The sequence below is a fragment of the Talpa europaea genome, assembly GCF_964194135.1.
Source record: "Talpa europaea genome assembly, chromosome: 6".
NCBI classification, from domain to species: Eukaryota; Metazoa; Chordata; class Mammalia; order Eulipotyphla; family Talpidae; genus Talpa; species Talpa europaea.
In genome coordinates, this window is record NC_140072.1 from 42,621,598 (window position 1) to 42,635,581 (window position 13,984).

At 35.5% G+C, this 13,984-nt stretch overlaps 1 protein-coding gene across 1 annotated transcript in view; it reads left to right on the top strand.

Annotated features, from left to right (window-relative positions):
* ZC3H6 (zinc finger CCCH-type containing 6) overlaps positions 1-13,984 on the top strand; it is a gene marked incomplete at its 3' end in the record, with an annotated part of 48,175 nt that overhangs the window by 22,786 nt on the left and 11,405 nt on the right. Inside the window, exons 3-5 of the mRNA XM_084235119.1 lie at positions 821-943; positions 3,876-4,149; positions 10,822-10,955. Of these exons, the coding sequence (XP_084091245.1) occupies positions 821-943; positions 3,876-4,149; positions 10,822-10,955 (531 nt within the window). The remainder of the gene's footprint in view (positions 1-820; positions 944-3,875; positions 4,150-10,821; positions 10,956-13,984) is intronic.

The following is a 13,984-nucleotide window of genomic DNA, read 5'->3' on the forward strand; positions in this document are numbered from 1 at the left end:
GGAGTTATTGTCATGAATGAAATAGTCTCTATTCTTACAGAGTTTACATTGAAATAGGAAAGAGAGAGTTATTAAACAAATGAAAAACAATTGCTATCTAGAAAATAGGGTGCTGAATAGACAAATGAGGTAGATTGGGTTGAGGAAGAAGGGAAACCTATGCTGACAGAGAACTAAGGGAAGAGTTGGCAGCAGTGATGGGATAGCTTTTGAAACTCCCTGAAGTACCCACATAAAAACAGAGCACTTCATATAGCAAAACCAAAAACTCATTGGCAACATCTATTAAAAAAAAAAAATGAAGTACTAAGTTATCTCCACAAACTTCAAAATTACAGTAGATGAATCCAAACTGGATTTTCTGGATTTCACAGAACTGGAGACAGTAACAAAATCATGCTTCATTATGTGTAATGAAGCAGAGGGAAGGTAAAGGAACTAAACAAATTAGCAACATGTATTCATCTCAAAATGGAGGAACCTCCAGTCAAAATGAAAAGTCCATGGGCTAAACTGAGGATAGCAATAAAAACTAAGAGGGAGCTTTTCTATTTCCAGTTCACACCTGAGAATAAGGTGATCATATTAGTTTGTATGGTGCTGGACAGGTTTGGGTTTGACAGACTCCTAATGCTAATCCACTAAATCATTTTTAAGGCAGATACCATATGGAGGAGATGCCTGTTGGGAGTGGTATCTAAATGGAGCACTAATACTGTAGAGCCTGCTGAGATAATGCGCTAATTGAAAAAAGTTTATCTAGTTACTAGTTAAATTTTCTTTCTTTTGCAAATATGATTTTATTTTTACCTTCTTTTAGCATAATTCTCCATCTAGTGGTGATAGTTCAGACTACAGCCTTGATTCAGAAGTGGAACAAAGAGAAAGTTCCCACAAAAAAAGAACTAGTTTCTACAGGGATTACGACATTCCATTTCCTCAGGTATTACCTTTTTAAAAATATGCATAATATCTAATGTAACATTTGTGATAAAATATACATAACAAAATTTACCATTTTAACCGTTTTAAGTGTATAATTCAGTTGTACTAAGCATATTCACAGTATTGAATAACCATCACCACTATCCATTTCCAGAACTTTTTCATCATCCCAAACAGAAGCTGTGAACCCATTATGTAGTAACATCTTCTTTTCCCCTCCCATCAGCTTCTGGTTGTCACTATCTCCACTTTCTATCTCTATGAATTTCCCTCTCTAGGTACCTCATATAGGTAAAATCATATGGTACTTATCCTTTTATGCCTGAATCATAATTTTTTCAAGGTTGATCTATATTTTATCAGAATTTCATTTCTTTTAAGACCAAATGATTTTGTATTATATGTATATACCACATTTTGTTTATCCATTCCTATGTTCATGGACACTTAACATTTCTTCTACCTTTTTGCTATTACAAGTAATATACTCTGAACATGGATTTAAAGATATCTTTTAAAGACCCTGACTTTCAATTTTGGGGTATAAACCTAGGAGTGGAATTACTAGATCACGTGGTAATTCTATATTTTACTTTCCGAGGAACGGCAAACTGTTTTCCACAATGGCTACATCATGTTTATATTCCCACTAAAAATGTATGAGATTTTTTAATTTTCCCATGTCCTTGTCAAACCTGTTATTTTCTGTTTTATTTTTGGGTTTTTTCTTTTTTGGTATAATACTCTTCTTAATGGACATGAAATTGTATATCACTGTGGCTTTTAATGCACTTCCATTTTTAATGGAAAAATAAGACTTTCAGTTTTATTCTTTGTCTTCTAATATTTTGAAAAAATATAAGACATTTGCTACAAATTTTAATCCTTTGAAAATAAAGAATACATTATGTATTAGTTTGCTAGGAATGTGTATAGATCTGAGTTTCAATCTGATACTATTTTGTCTTAATCTAAAGTGCTTCATTTAGTCTTTATTTAGCATATCTTACAGTGTAGACTTGTTATCAATAAATTCAGCTTTTATTTATTGAAAAATTGTTTATTTCACTCTTATTTTTAATACTTTTTTTTTTTTTTACATTTTAAAAGGACAGGTTTATTAGGAAAAGGAGAAAGGAAAAGAGAGACACCTGCATAGACACAGGCAGGCAGAGAGCTTCCGCTGCTGCTTTGCAAAGGGAAAAGGTTTGTGAGAAGAAATGCCTACATAGTTACAGGCGGGCGGGAGAGCTGCCTTAATATGTTTTTATTTTGTCATAATGACTTACAGGAAAGTTACAAGAATGCCTAGATCCTTGCTTGTGAATACATGTTGTTATTCCAAACAGTGAACATGTGAAGCCTAAGGAGATATCCTCCTAAAAAGCTGGGACTGCTGGGTTCCTATCATCCATTTAATGCTCCTAGGAGCACTTACACCATAGTAGAGTCTTTCCCACAAAACCATGGCATGGGAAGTTTGCATCATCAAATGGCTATTGGGAATATTTGCAGTTGGGAAAACTAGGAAGGGAATTAAATAAAAGTTTGGGGATAATTCTACTTAAAATGGTAGCAATATGGAAATTGTTTTTATAATAACTGAAAATTATCAGAAAATTGAATGAATATTGATAATTAAAGGTTTTTGGGCAAACATCTAATCTCCAGAGAAAAATTCATCCTCACCCATTAACAAAGCAATTTTTAGTCATAAAGCACTAAGATATATCATTGAATCATTAATATAGTCACCTTTTACTAAAGGAAATATAAGACCCCTTAAACTAATCTTCAATTTAATCTAAGCATTTATTTTTTTATTATTATAGTGGCTTTTAAAAAAATATCAGAAACTGCCCTTTTGGCTACAATTGTACATCTCTTGAATTATTGAAATGCTAGGCAAACTTAAAGTATTGCTTAAAACAAGTCAGAAAGTAATAATGTGTTCAAAATTATAAATTTATAGTGATTCATTGTTTGGATTACTTTAGTTATATGTTTGTTTTCTATTTTGTAATCACTAAAAAGATCTTAATATTTTTCTGTATTTTATTAAAAACAGTCTCATGTTGGTATTCTTCCCATGTAATAGTTTTATATCATATTTAAAATGTACTAAGCTGAAGATGAATCATGGTCTAGATCCTCAAGTTGTAATTATGTGCAGTTTTTTTTTTTTGCCTTAAAAAAAACTGTCAGAAGATGTGATAGAACTAATGAAAATACTTTAGTGAACAGAACTAGACTTGAATACAATAATTAAATGAACTTCTAGGGCTAAAGTATATTCTCTGTTTTCATGTGCTTTTTAGTAAAGAGCATTAAAATAAAAACATATTGTAATAAACAGCTCATAAAAAGCAATTTCACTAGGCTCTTTAAGCCTCAGATATAAACATTTTGTTTTTACAAATCTTTTTATACATAGAGTTTAATATGAAATATAATAGACTTAAACATGTCATGTGGTAATTTTTCAATGTTCAACATATATTTTTTTCTCCCTCCACCCCACAAGCTACTTTATTAATATTCCTTACTTTTAAAAAGACCTCTTCAGTTTTTTGGAGAAGGAATTAATGTATGATGGCATGTACTTTTAAGTATCCCTGCCTATGCAAATACTGAGACACAGAACATGGCAAACAAAAAATATGGGACATAGAAAACAAAAAGTGAGTAAAATACACTCACCATCAAGGACCTATGAACATTATAATGTTTACTAGTATCAGAGTGGCATTTAGCTTTTTGGGTTTAATTTTTAAAAGTGTCATAGGTAAGTACTAACCAAGAGGCAGATCTAATAACTATCTTTTCTCCTTTCTCCCAACTTTCTGGGGGGAAAAAAAGATGTCCTGTGTTACTATTAATTTCTATATAGAATTGAAAAATCCTAATAATGATTTTACATTTTTACTTAGCATGGACATGTATCAGGAAGCTATGTGACATCAAAGAAGAGTCAACATAACAAAAAATATAAGAGTAAAGAATACGATGAGTATAGTACCTACAGTGATGACAACTTTGGTAACTACAGTGATGACAACTTTGGTAACTATAGTCAGGAAACAGAGGAAGATTTTTCCAGTCACTTGAAACAATACAGGCAAGCTAAAGAAACCTCAAGTACTGCTTTAGGATCATCATATTCTAAAGAACCAGGGAAAAAACAAAGAATGAAAGCTCAGCTAGGTAAGTTTGAAATTGTTCGCTTGTTTTTTGAATATGAGAACCTATTAAAACAGGTAGCTATAGAGTATGATTTATATTTTCCTTCTCAAGATCAAGTTATTCTCCTGATTCCTGAATTCATTTTTCATTATTTTGTAGATCTCAAAGATGGAAATCTACAAATATTTCAATCTGTATGATATCTTCATATTTGAATTAGAAAGCTAGGCTAATATTTTAAAAAATACATAAAAATGCTATACTGTTATGTTTCTCCTCTCCCTTCTATATATCAGTATACTGAAAAAATATCCTTTTGTCTGTTAATGTATGTATTTTATTCTTTAAGCATAATTGGACAGAATTCTGGGAATCTATTGTATTATTAGATTTTAAAATGTGGCAGTCTGCTTTGCTATGCGTGTGTACTTAGGACTGAGCACATCCTTCAAGCCTGGAAATAAAATCATAATCTAAAGAAATTTCTGTAGTGGTCACTTATCCACCTGCTATATTGAGACACATGATCCCTAAACAGAGTTGGGCAGGTTGCCATAGACACCATGGGTCACATCAGGGCAAAATCAACCTTAAGAATTATCCAGTCAAGAAAACAAGACCAGGACCACTAAAGGAGGAGGATCAGCATGGTGGTGGGGAAACACTGCAAGTCCTCCCATTAAAAAAAAGTTATAGGGAGGAAAAGCGGCAGGTCCCTGCTAGAACTGGGACACAAGAGATAAACGGGCGACTCTGTCAAACTGCCCAAAGAGGAAAGTTACCATTAAAGAGGATGAGAAGAGAGGAAAGCTCAGAACCCTGCTACCCTCCCCCACCCACAAAGCTGGCACACTCTGACCAACAGAAAGGAGGGAAAAAAAAAAACGAGAACAAACTACAGATCAAGCGGGACAGTGAGTGGAAAGGAACTACCACAGGCACTGCACCTCCAAATGGGAACTGTGGAAAACCGTGCTTGTATTGCCACGGAAGTGAGCTAATGGCTCCGGGTGCCATTAGAAGAAGATAAGGACCCCATGGAGAGACCTGCAAATAGCCCAAGGCCAGCCGGTAAGCTTGTGCAGAAAATGGCGCGCACTCCAAAAGCATACACGGCTCGTGGCTGCCCAGGTCCTTGCACCTGTAACCTAGGTTTGTGGGGAGACGCACGGGAACCATCACTGAGGTAAATGACCCTCACTGAATAATTAAAAACCAGGCATCCAGGCACGGGAGTGGGGTGCAAAAGGCTTCATTTCTGTAGACACTGGCGTGCACTTGAAAAGCATACATACACTGCCGGCCAGGGAGCTACCCACATGGCGCAGCAGACCTCTCCTGCCTCACCCACTGCTCCCCTCAGCAGTGTCTTCGGTCTGTGTTCCTGTTTTGCTCCCCACTCTGTCTCTTGTGAATTCTCCCACCCTCCTGTGCCCCTGACTATACCCCAGTTCTTGTATAAATAAATAAATCTTTAAAAAAAAAAAAAGAGGGCCTCCCCGGTGGCGCAGAGGTTGAGCGCTGGGTTGCGAAACTGCGCGCGGCCTCTGCGGCGCCGGTTCGATCCCCGGCTGCTCCCCGGCCACCAGAGGAGGGTCCCACATGGCGTGCAGACCTCTCCTGCCGCCCGCTGCTCCCCTCAGCAGTGTACTTCGGTCCTTCTGCCTGCTCTGCTCCCCGCTCTGGCTCTGGTGAATTCTCTCACCCTCCCGCGCTTCTGACTGTACCCAGTGCATATATAAACAAAACAAACAAACAAACCAGCAAACAAATAAATAAAGCATGCCTCTATAAAAAAAAAAAAAAAAGAAAATTATAGCAAGACACATAATAGTAAAGCTTCCAAGAGTCCAAGACAAAGAAAAAATAATGAAACTGGCAAGGGGAAAGAAACAGATAACTTACAAGGGAAAACCAATCAGGTTAACTTCAGACTTCTCCAAAGAAACACTACGGGCAAGAAGAGAATGGAGTAACATATTCAACAAACTTCAACACAGCAAATGCCAGCCAAGAATACTTTACCCTGCAAAGCTCTCCTTCCTCTATGAAGAAAAAATATGGACCTTCTCAGACAAGCAGAAACTCCACAAGTTCATTACAACTAAACCCCCACTCCAAAAAATTCTACAAGAAGTCCTAAAGCCAAAACCAACAGAGGAATGAACAAGAAGAACAGAATAAAGCAAAGAATAAAATCACAAAGAAGACAAACAACATGGCAAATACAGATGCCAACATATCAATATTAACTAAATATACATGGATTAAACTCATCAATAAAAAGACACAGAGTAGCAGACTGGATTAAAAAACAAAATCCAACCTTCTGTTGTCTCCAGGAAACACGTTTAACCACAAAAGATAAACATAGACTGAAAGTAAAAGGTTGGAAAACAATCATACAAGCAAATGGACCAAAAAAGAAGGCAGGAACAGCTATACTTATATCAGATGAAATAGACTTCAAATTTAAAAAGGTAAAAAGAAGCATAGACAGACTACATTATGATCAAGGGGACAATACATCAGGAAGATATAACACTCATCAACATATACTCACCAAATGAAGGGGCACCAAAATATACTAGACAATTATTCTCAGCTCTGAAAACAGACATTAAAGAAAATACATATATAGAGGGGGACTTCAACATCCCACCCTCACCAATGGACAGATCAATGAGACAAAAAATAAACAAAGACACTAGAGCCCAAAATAAAGACATAGAACTCATGGACTTAACAGACATCTATAGGACACTGCATCCAAAAAATCCGAGTACACATTTTTCTCAAGTGCACATGGATCATTCTCCAGAATTGATCACATACTGGGCCACAAGACAAACATCAACAGATACATGAAGATCAAAATCATTTCAACTATCTTCTCCGATCATAAAGGCATCAAGCTAGAAATAAATCATGAAAAGAAAACAAGGAACCCTCCAACTTCATGGAGATTGAAATCCACACTACTGGAAGACCACTGGACTAATGAGGAGATTAAAGAAGAAATTAAAAAATACTTTGAGTTGAACGACAGGGAGGACACCCCTTTCCAGAATGTGTGGGATGCAGCAAAAGCCGTACTAAGAGGAAAATATATAGCAATATAGGCTCACATCAACAAACAAGAAAGAACTCAAAGAAGCAACCTAATCTCACATCTCAAAGAGCTAGAAAAAGAACAACAAAAAAACCCTAAAGCCAGTAAAAGAAAGGAGATAATAAAAATCAAAACAGAAATAAACGAATTGGAAATTAAAAATACAATCCAAAAGATCAATGAAACCAAAAGTTGGTTCTTTGCAAAAATAAACAAAAGAGACAAACCTCTAGCCAGACTCACAAAGAAAAAACAGGAGAAAACACATATAAATAGGATTATAAATGAAAGTGGAGAAATCACAACAGACTCAGTAGAAATCAGAAGAATAATCAGAGATTACTATAACACTTACATGCAAGCAAATTCAACAACCTAGAAGAGATGGACAAATAATCAACGCTGGACAAAGAAGAAATAGAACACCTAAACAGACCAATTATAAGCAGCGAAATTGAGGCAGCAACCAAAGCACTCCCCAACAACAAAAGCCCAGTCCAGATGGCTTCACAAATGAATTCTACCAAACATTCAGCAGTGTATTAGTGCCTATTCTACACAAACTCTTTCAAAAAATTGAAAAAGAAGGAATACTACCAAATATGTTCTATGAAGCCAACATTACACTAATACCAAAGCCAAACAAAGACAGCACAAAAAAAGAAAGTTACAGGCCAGTCTCCCTAATGAACACTGATGCAAAAATCCTTGCCAACAGAATCCCAACAATGCATCAAAGGGATAATACACCACGATCAAGTAGGATTCATCCCAGCGGCACAAGGATGGTTCAACATACAAAAATCGTCAGTGTAATCCAGCACATCAACAAAAAGAAAAATAAAAACCATATGATCATATCAAGAGATGCTGAGAAAGCATTGGATAAAGTCCAACATCATTTATGATGAAGGCCCTTGAAATTCTTGTGATAGAAGGAACATAACATGTAAAAGCCATATACGACAAATCCACTGCCAATATTATTTTCAATGTTGAGAAGCTGAAGGCCTTTTCTTTAAGATCGGGAACAAGACGAGGATGTCCTCTCTCACCACTGCTCTTCAATATAATACTGGAGGTCCTAGCCAGGGCAATAAGACAAGAGAAAGCCATACAAGGAATCCAAACAGGGAAAGAAGAAGTAAAACTGTCACTATTTGCAGATGATACGATGATATACGTAGAGACTATATTAACTAAATATAGGCTATATTAATTAAAAACTCCACAGAAAAACTACTGAAAATAATCAACCAGTTCAGTAAAGTAGCAGGATACAAAATCCACACACAAAAACCAGTGGCCTTCTTGTACACAATCAGTCTTCCTGTATACAATCAAACTGGTCCAGGGGCCTCCCCGGTGGCGCAGCGGTTGAGCGCTGGGTTGCGAAGCTGCCCGCAGCCTCTGCGGTGCCGGTTCAATCCCCGGCTGCTCCCCGGCCACCGGACGAGGGTCCCGCATGGCGCGCAGACCTCTCCTGCCGCCCGCTGCTCCCCTCAGCAGTGTACTTCGGTCCTTCTGCCTGCTCTGCTCCCCGCTCTGGCTCTGGTGAATTCTCTCACCCTCCCGCGCTTCTGACTGTACCCAGTGCATGTGTAAACGAACAAACAAACAAACAAATAAATAAATAAAAAATACATGCCTCTTAAAAAAAAAAAAAAAAGAAAAGAAACAAACTGGTCCAGCCACTAAGGAAAGCTGTCTGGAGTTTCCTCAGTCTACTAAAAATGGAGCTACCATATGACCCAGCAATTCCACTCCTAGGGATCTACCCAAAGGACACAAAAACATTGATGCAAAAGAATACCTTTACCCCTATGTTTATTGCAGCACTATTTTACAATAGGGGTAAAACCTGGAAACAATGCAAATGCCCAAAAATAGATGATTGGATCAAGAAGATGTGGTATATATACACAATGGAATATTATTCAGCAATCAAAAAAGATAAACTCATGCCATTTTCAGCAACATGGATGGAGCTAGAAGGAATTATGCTCAGTGAAATAAGCCAGAAGGAAAATGAAAAAATCAGATGGTTTCACTTATAGGAGGAATATAGGGGAACCAAATAAAACATCAGTGTAAAAAAATAATAACAGTACAAAACACAACAAAGCAAAAACAGACAATTATAAATCAGAGACATCCTGCAGGGGAGAAGGAGGAAAAGGAATCAGAGGGAGGGAGGAAGGGAGGAGCACAGGGGACTGAGGTGATGGTACACGGGTGCATTGGTGAAGGAAACTATGGGGACTACACCTGAGGGGGTGGGGGGAAGCAAATATTGTTTAAAAATGAACATGATGTAAAAAAAGAAAACAGGACCAAAATGAGCTGAAGTAAGATAGTAAGCAGGGAACCCCTATGTAATTATCCTTTAATTATTGTTGCAAAAAGGAATCAGTATGGAGTAAATTTGGTTATTTCTATATGGTTTTATTTTTTTTCTTGATTTCCTACCAGAATGTCTTTGAAAAATGTGAATCTAGACTTAGCTGAATTAAAGAGAAAGGAATTTGTTTATGCATATGTTCTTGTAATTAGTAAGTTTGTTCCTAGAGTCTAGACATACTGATGTCAGGGATCATTCCTCTTGGGGATGATAGGGAATGCAGGCGAGGCCTTGATCATTCCTTTCTATCTGCATTTTTTCCCCTTTCAAGCTCTTCTTTGTTCTGTTAAAGAATTGAGTATTGTGGGGGTTTTTTTTGAAATTTGTTTTTTCTCCTGAGTTATGACATTATAATGATCAAATAAAGAAAATGTTTTCAGTATGTAAAAAAGGTAATCCAGCAAAGATAAAACAAAACAAAAATTGAATCCCTACACCTAGAGATAACTGTTATTCCTATTTTGAATGTACATTCTTTTGGAATTTCTGTGCCAAATATTTTTAATAGAAATTATTACATTCTGTTCTAACATATTTTTTCTCTTAGCTGTGAATTTTATCTCATTCTTGTGTTAGTGAATAACTTTTAATGTCTATGTAATTTGTTGGACACATTATAGGTTTATTTGGTAGTAATTAATTCAGATTTAAGTTGCATCTAATTACTTTTAATTCTGTATTAGTATACTGCATATTTATACACATCTCAGAAAACATTTTGGCAAACAGTTTCTCTTAGGAATAAATTTGAATTGTAGAAATGTATGAAAGACATGGCCATCATTTGAAGATTTTTGACCCATATACCAAGTTGATATCCAAAATGGTAGTATTCAATTTATAACACCCTGCCAGAGTGTGAAAATACCAGTTTCTGAAAATCTGTAACACTGTTCTAAGAGAAGAATATTGATGTTATTTTTAGCATTATAATTTCTTAGAATGAAGTGAAACATTTGTTAGTTTTTCTTACACCAGTATAGGTGCAGTCCCTGTACAGAAGAGAAGCATTTTTTTTTTTTTTCGTATTTATTGGCCTGGACTTAAGGTCATTAAAAAACTTTATTAGTTCAATATGACTTTGGTAATATATGAAATCACTTTGTATTATAACTTACTTCTTTAATAAAATTCTTATAATTTGTGCAATAATATTTAAAGTACATTTTAACTTTTTTAGGTATTGAACAGAGAGCTAAAAGTTTTAATGTTGGTCGTGGACGTTGTTTGACGAAGAAAATCAAACGCAAAGACCGTGGAGGAAGAACCAATAAAGGGCCTAATGTTTTTTCAGGAACAGATGATTTTCAAGAGGTACAGAGAATTTATAGATAATATAGAAAGGAACTTTTCCATCTTCTGAGCAATTTGGCTGCAAAGAAAGCATTGTGATTTTAATGCCACTTTCTTAGTAAATGAAAAATTTCTAGCTCAGATCCTATGAGTATAAACAGATGCCCCCCACCCACAAAAATTGCTGTTTTAATTAGTCATGATACTGGTATAGAGATAAAATTTAACATCGAAATAAAATTGGTATATTTGAAAGCACCTCAAAATAAAATTGACGTGTCTGAAAGCAAAAATGTGTGCTCTATTAATCCTCTTCAGTTGTGCTTTCCTTTCCTAGGAGTCACCTTCCCCAGATGCAAATAGCAGTAAAATGCTAATAGTGCAATAAATAGGAGAGCCAAGAAGGGAGATAGTAGATTAACTTATTTATGAAAGTTAAAACCTTTAAAAGAGGGCCTCCCTGATGGCTCAAGGGTTTAAGATGCAGCATTATGAAGCTATCTGCAGCCACTGCAGCACGAGTTCAATCCCTGGGCAGGGAGAACCACATGGCACAACAGACTTCTTCTGCCTCACCCACTGTTCCCTTCATCGGTGTATTTCAGTCAATCCGCCTGTTCTGTTCTCCATTCTGTCTCCGGTGAATCCTCTCACCGCACCCCCCCCCCCCCGTACCTCTGACCTGTACCCCAGTTCTTCTATGCATAAATAAATAAATCTTTTTTAAAAAATCTTTAAAAGAGAAGAAAAGGAGTTGTAAAGAGGGTTGAAAAGATGAATTATGTCAGCTGTATATAGTAGATGGAGTATATATGTTGTTGAATTTAACTCTGAGCATCTACATTTCAACCTTATAGTGACTCTCTGCTTTAGATTGGCCCAATTCCTGTATTCTGCCACTATTCCAGTAAGACTTGATTGAATTATACAGAGCAAAGGTGGGTTATTAATGCCACAACCCTGAATGAGAGCTAAAAGACAGAAATATAGTGTATATTATAAAATATAATTGATACCTGGGTTTAAAGATAACAGGCAAAGATTTCTTAACATGTACACTTTAGTATACTATTTAGGGAGATATAAATAGGTGACTTAAAAAGGAATTCAGGCACTAGTAAATTTATGAAACAGAGCATGTGCCACTATACCCTTGGGAACTTTCACTCATAAATTCAGTAAATGCTCTCAACAGATCAGACATAAAGAAGCCTATTTTACTTTGTTCAACCCATCATTTTCAGAATTTACTTGACTATACATATTTTTGCCCATACTTAACTGTTCCATGGGATAGCAGCTTTTGAAATAGGCTTTCTATATGTTTATGACCTGCCTGTCCATCTTTCTAGATATCTGCAGACCTCTAGAATGTGCTGCTTTCTCTAAACCAAATGAATATGGAAGCTTACCAAGGAGGCCATCTATATCCTGTCCTTATACGCTATTCCTGAAAAAAGTTAGCGTCCAACAAAGTATGGTTTTGAGTAAATTAAGGACCTGTCTCTGAACTTTAATTTATTTAATCTATAAAATGAGATTATGATATTAATTAATTCTAAGGGTGCTTCGGGCACTAACATTTTAGATGTTTGAGAAATGGGCTGTAACTTAAAGATTCTTTATCATGTAATAGAAGATCAAAATGGATTCTTTTGCATTTACCAGATTTAGAATATTTTTCATTTTGTGAACCAAAAGTAAAATGTTATTGACTGTCATGAGAGATTTCTTCTGGTTCCAGAAACATCCCGGATTGCCTAAGTCCCAGAAAGCAGCTCATGTCCAAGAATGACTTAGTGGGAAGCCCATCCAAACTAGAGTGAACATGTTGTGGCGGCCAATGTTGATCTGTTTCCATGTTGCCTTTTCAGGGACTGTAAGTTCCTTTAAAGGCTAAATTCAGGGATACCTGCATGTCCACACTAATTTTCTTAAAAACCAAGAGTAGTCAACAGAATAAGCAAACTTCTTGATGGATTTTAAGAACATTGCTGGTCTAAAATTCTTAAATATTTTTAGTCTTTATCATTAGTGTTAATTTTTCAGTAAGTACATGAACTTTTTCGGATACATACTTTTCTTCTTATATGCTAAAATAAAATTTTTTATGTTTATGTTTCTTATATCAATATAATGCATTCTCCTAAAGTAAATATATTTTAAAATTACCAAGTAGGCAGTTTGGTTTTCCTTCTACTTCTGTCTTTCCCTCCTCTCCCACTTTCTTGAATTGTCTTTTCTTAGAGACTTAGTGTGATGTAGTACAAAGAATTTTATTCTGACTGCTAGTTCATCATGCGACCTTTGGCAAGTCACTAACCTCTCTACTATTCATTTTTCATATTTGTTCGATGAGAGTGATGAGCTAAATCACTTTTGTGGTTTTTCCAGCTCTTATAATAAGAGATCTTAACAATAAAGGACTTTTGTAGTTGTTTTATAGTCTCAAACTTCAAAGATCAGATCTTCTAGGCACTTAATTTCTTAACATTTTATTTGTTACAGTTGTTTTACATTTTCTAGTAAAACTTGATTAAAGTCAGGGTTCCTGTAGTTATTGATATCGAGATACTTTCTGTTCATTTAAACTAAACTAAACTAAAAAACTAAACAATTCCACACACACACACACACACAACACAATCCTATTAAAATGATAGGCATGTCATTAGAAAGTAGCATACACAGGAACTGCATTTCAAATGAAACATAGGTGCATCTTGGTGAATTTTTTCCAAGATGATTTTTATGGTGATTACCTAATATTTCTACTTTGTAATTTCAAGTTATATTTGCCAGCTGGCTCATTGGCTTTGCATAATGTACTCTATAGCTGCCTGTTTTATTGCAGCCACAATGTTTTGTATGAAAGGCATATGTTAGTTTTTCATTTATATCTACTTGCTCTAAATGAGCCTAGAAATGGAAAATGTTTGTGAGCCAAATTTACATAAAATTAAGATATTTTAAATGATCTTATCAGAGTATAATATAAGCAATTTCTTGTGTTTTTCTGAGGCAATTGGGATATACTTATATATTTTAAA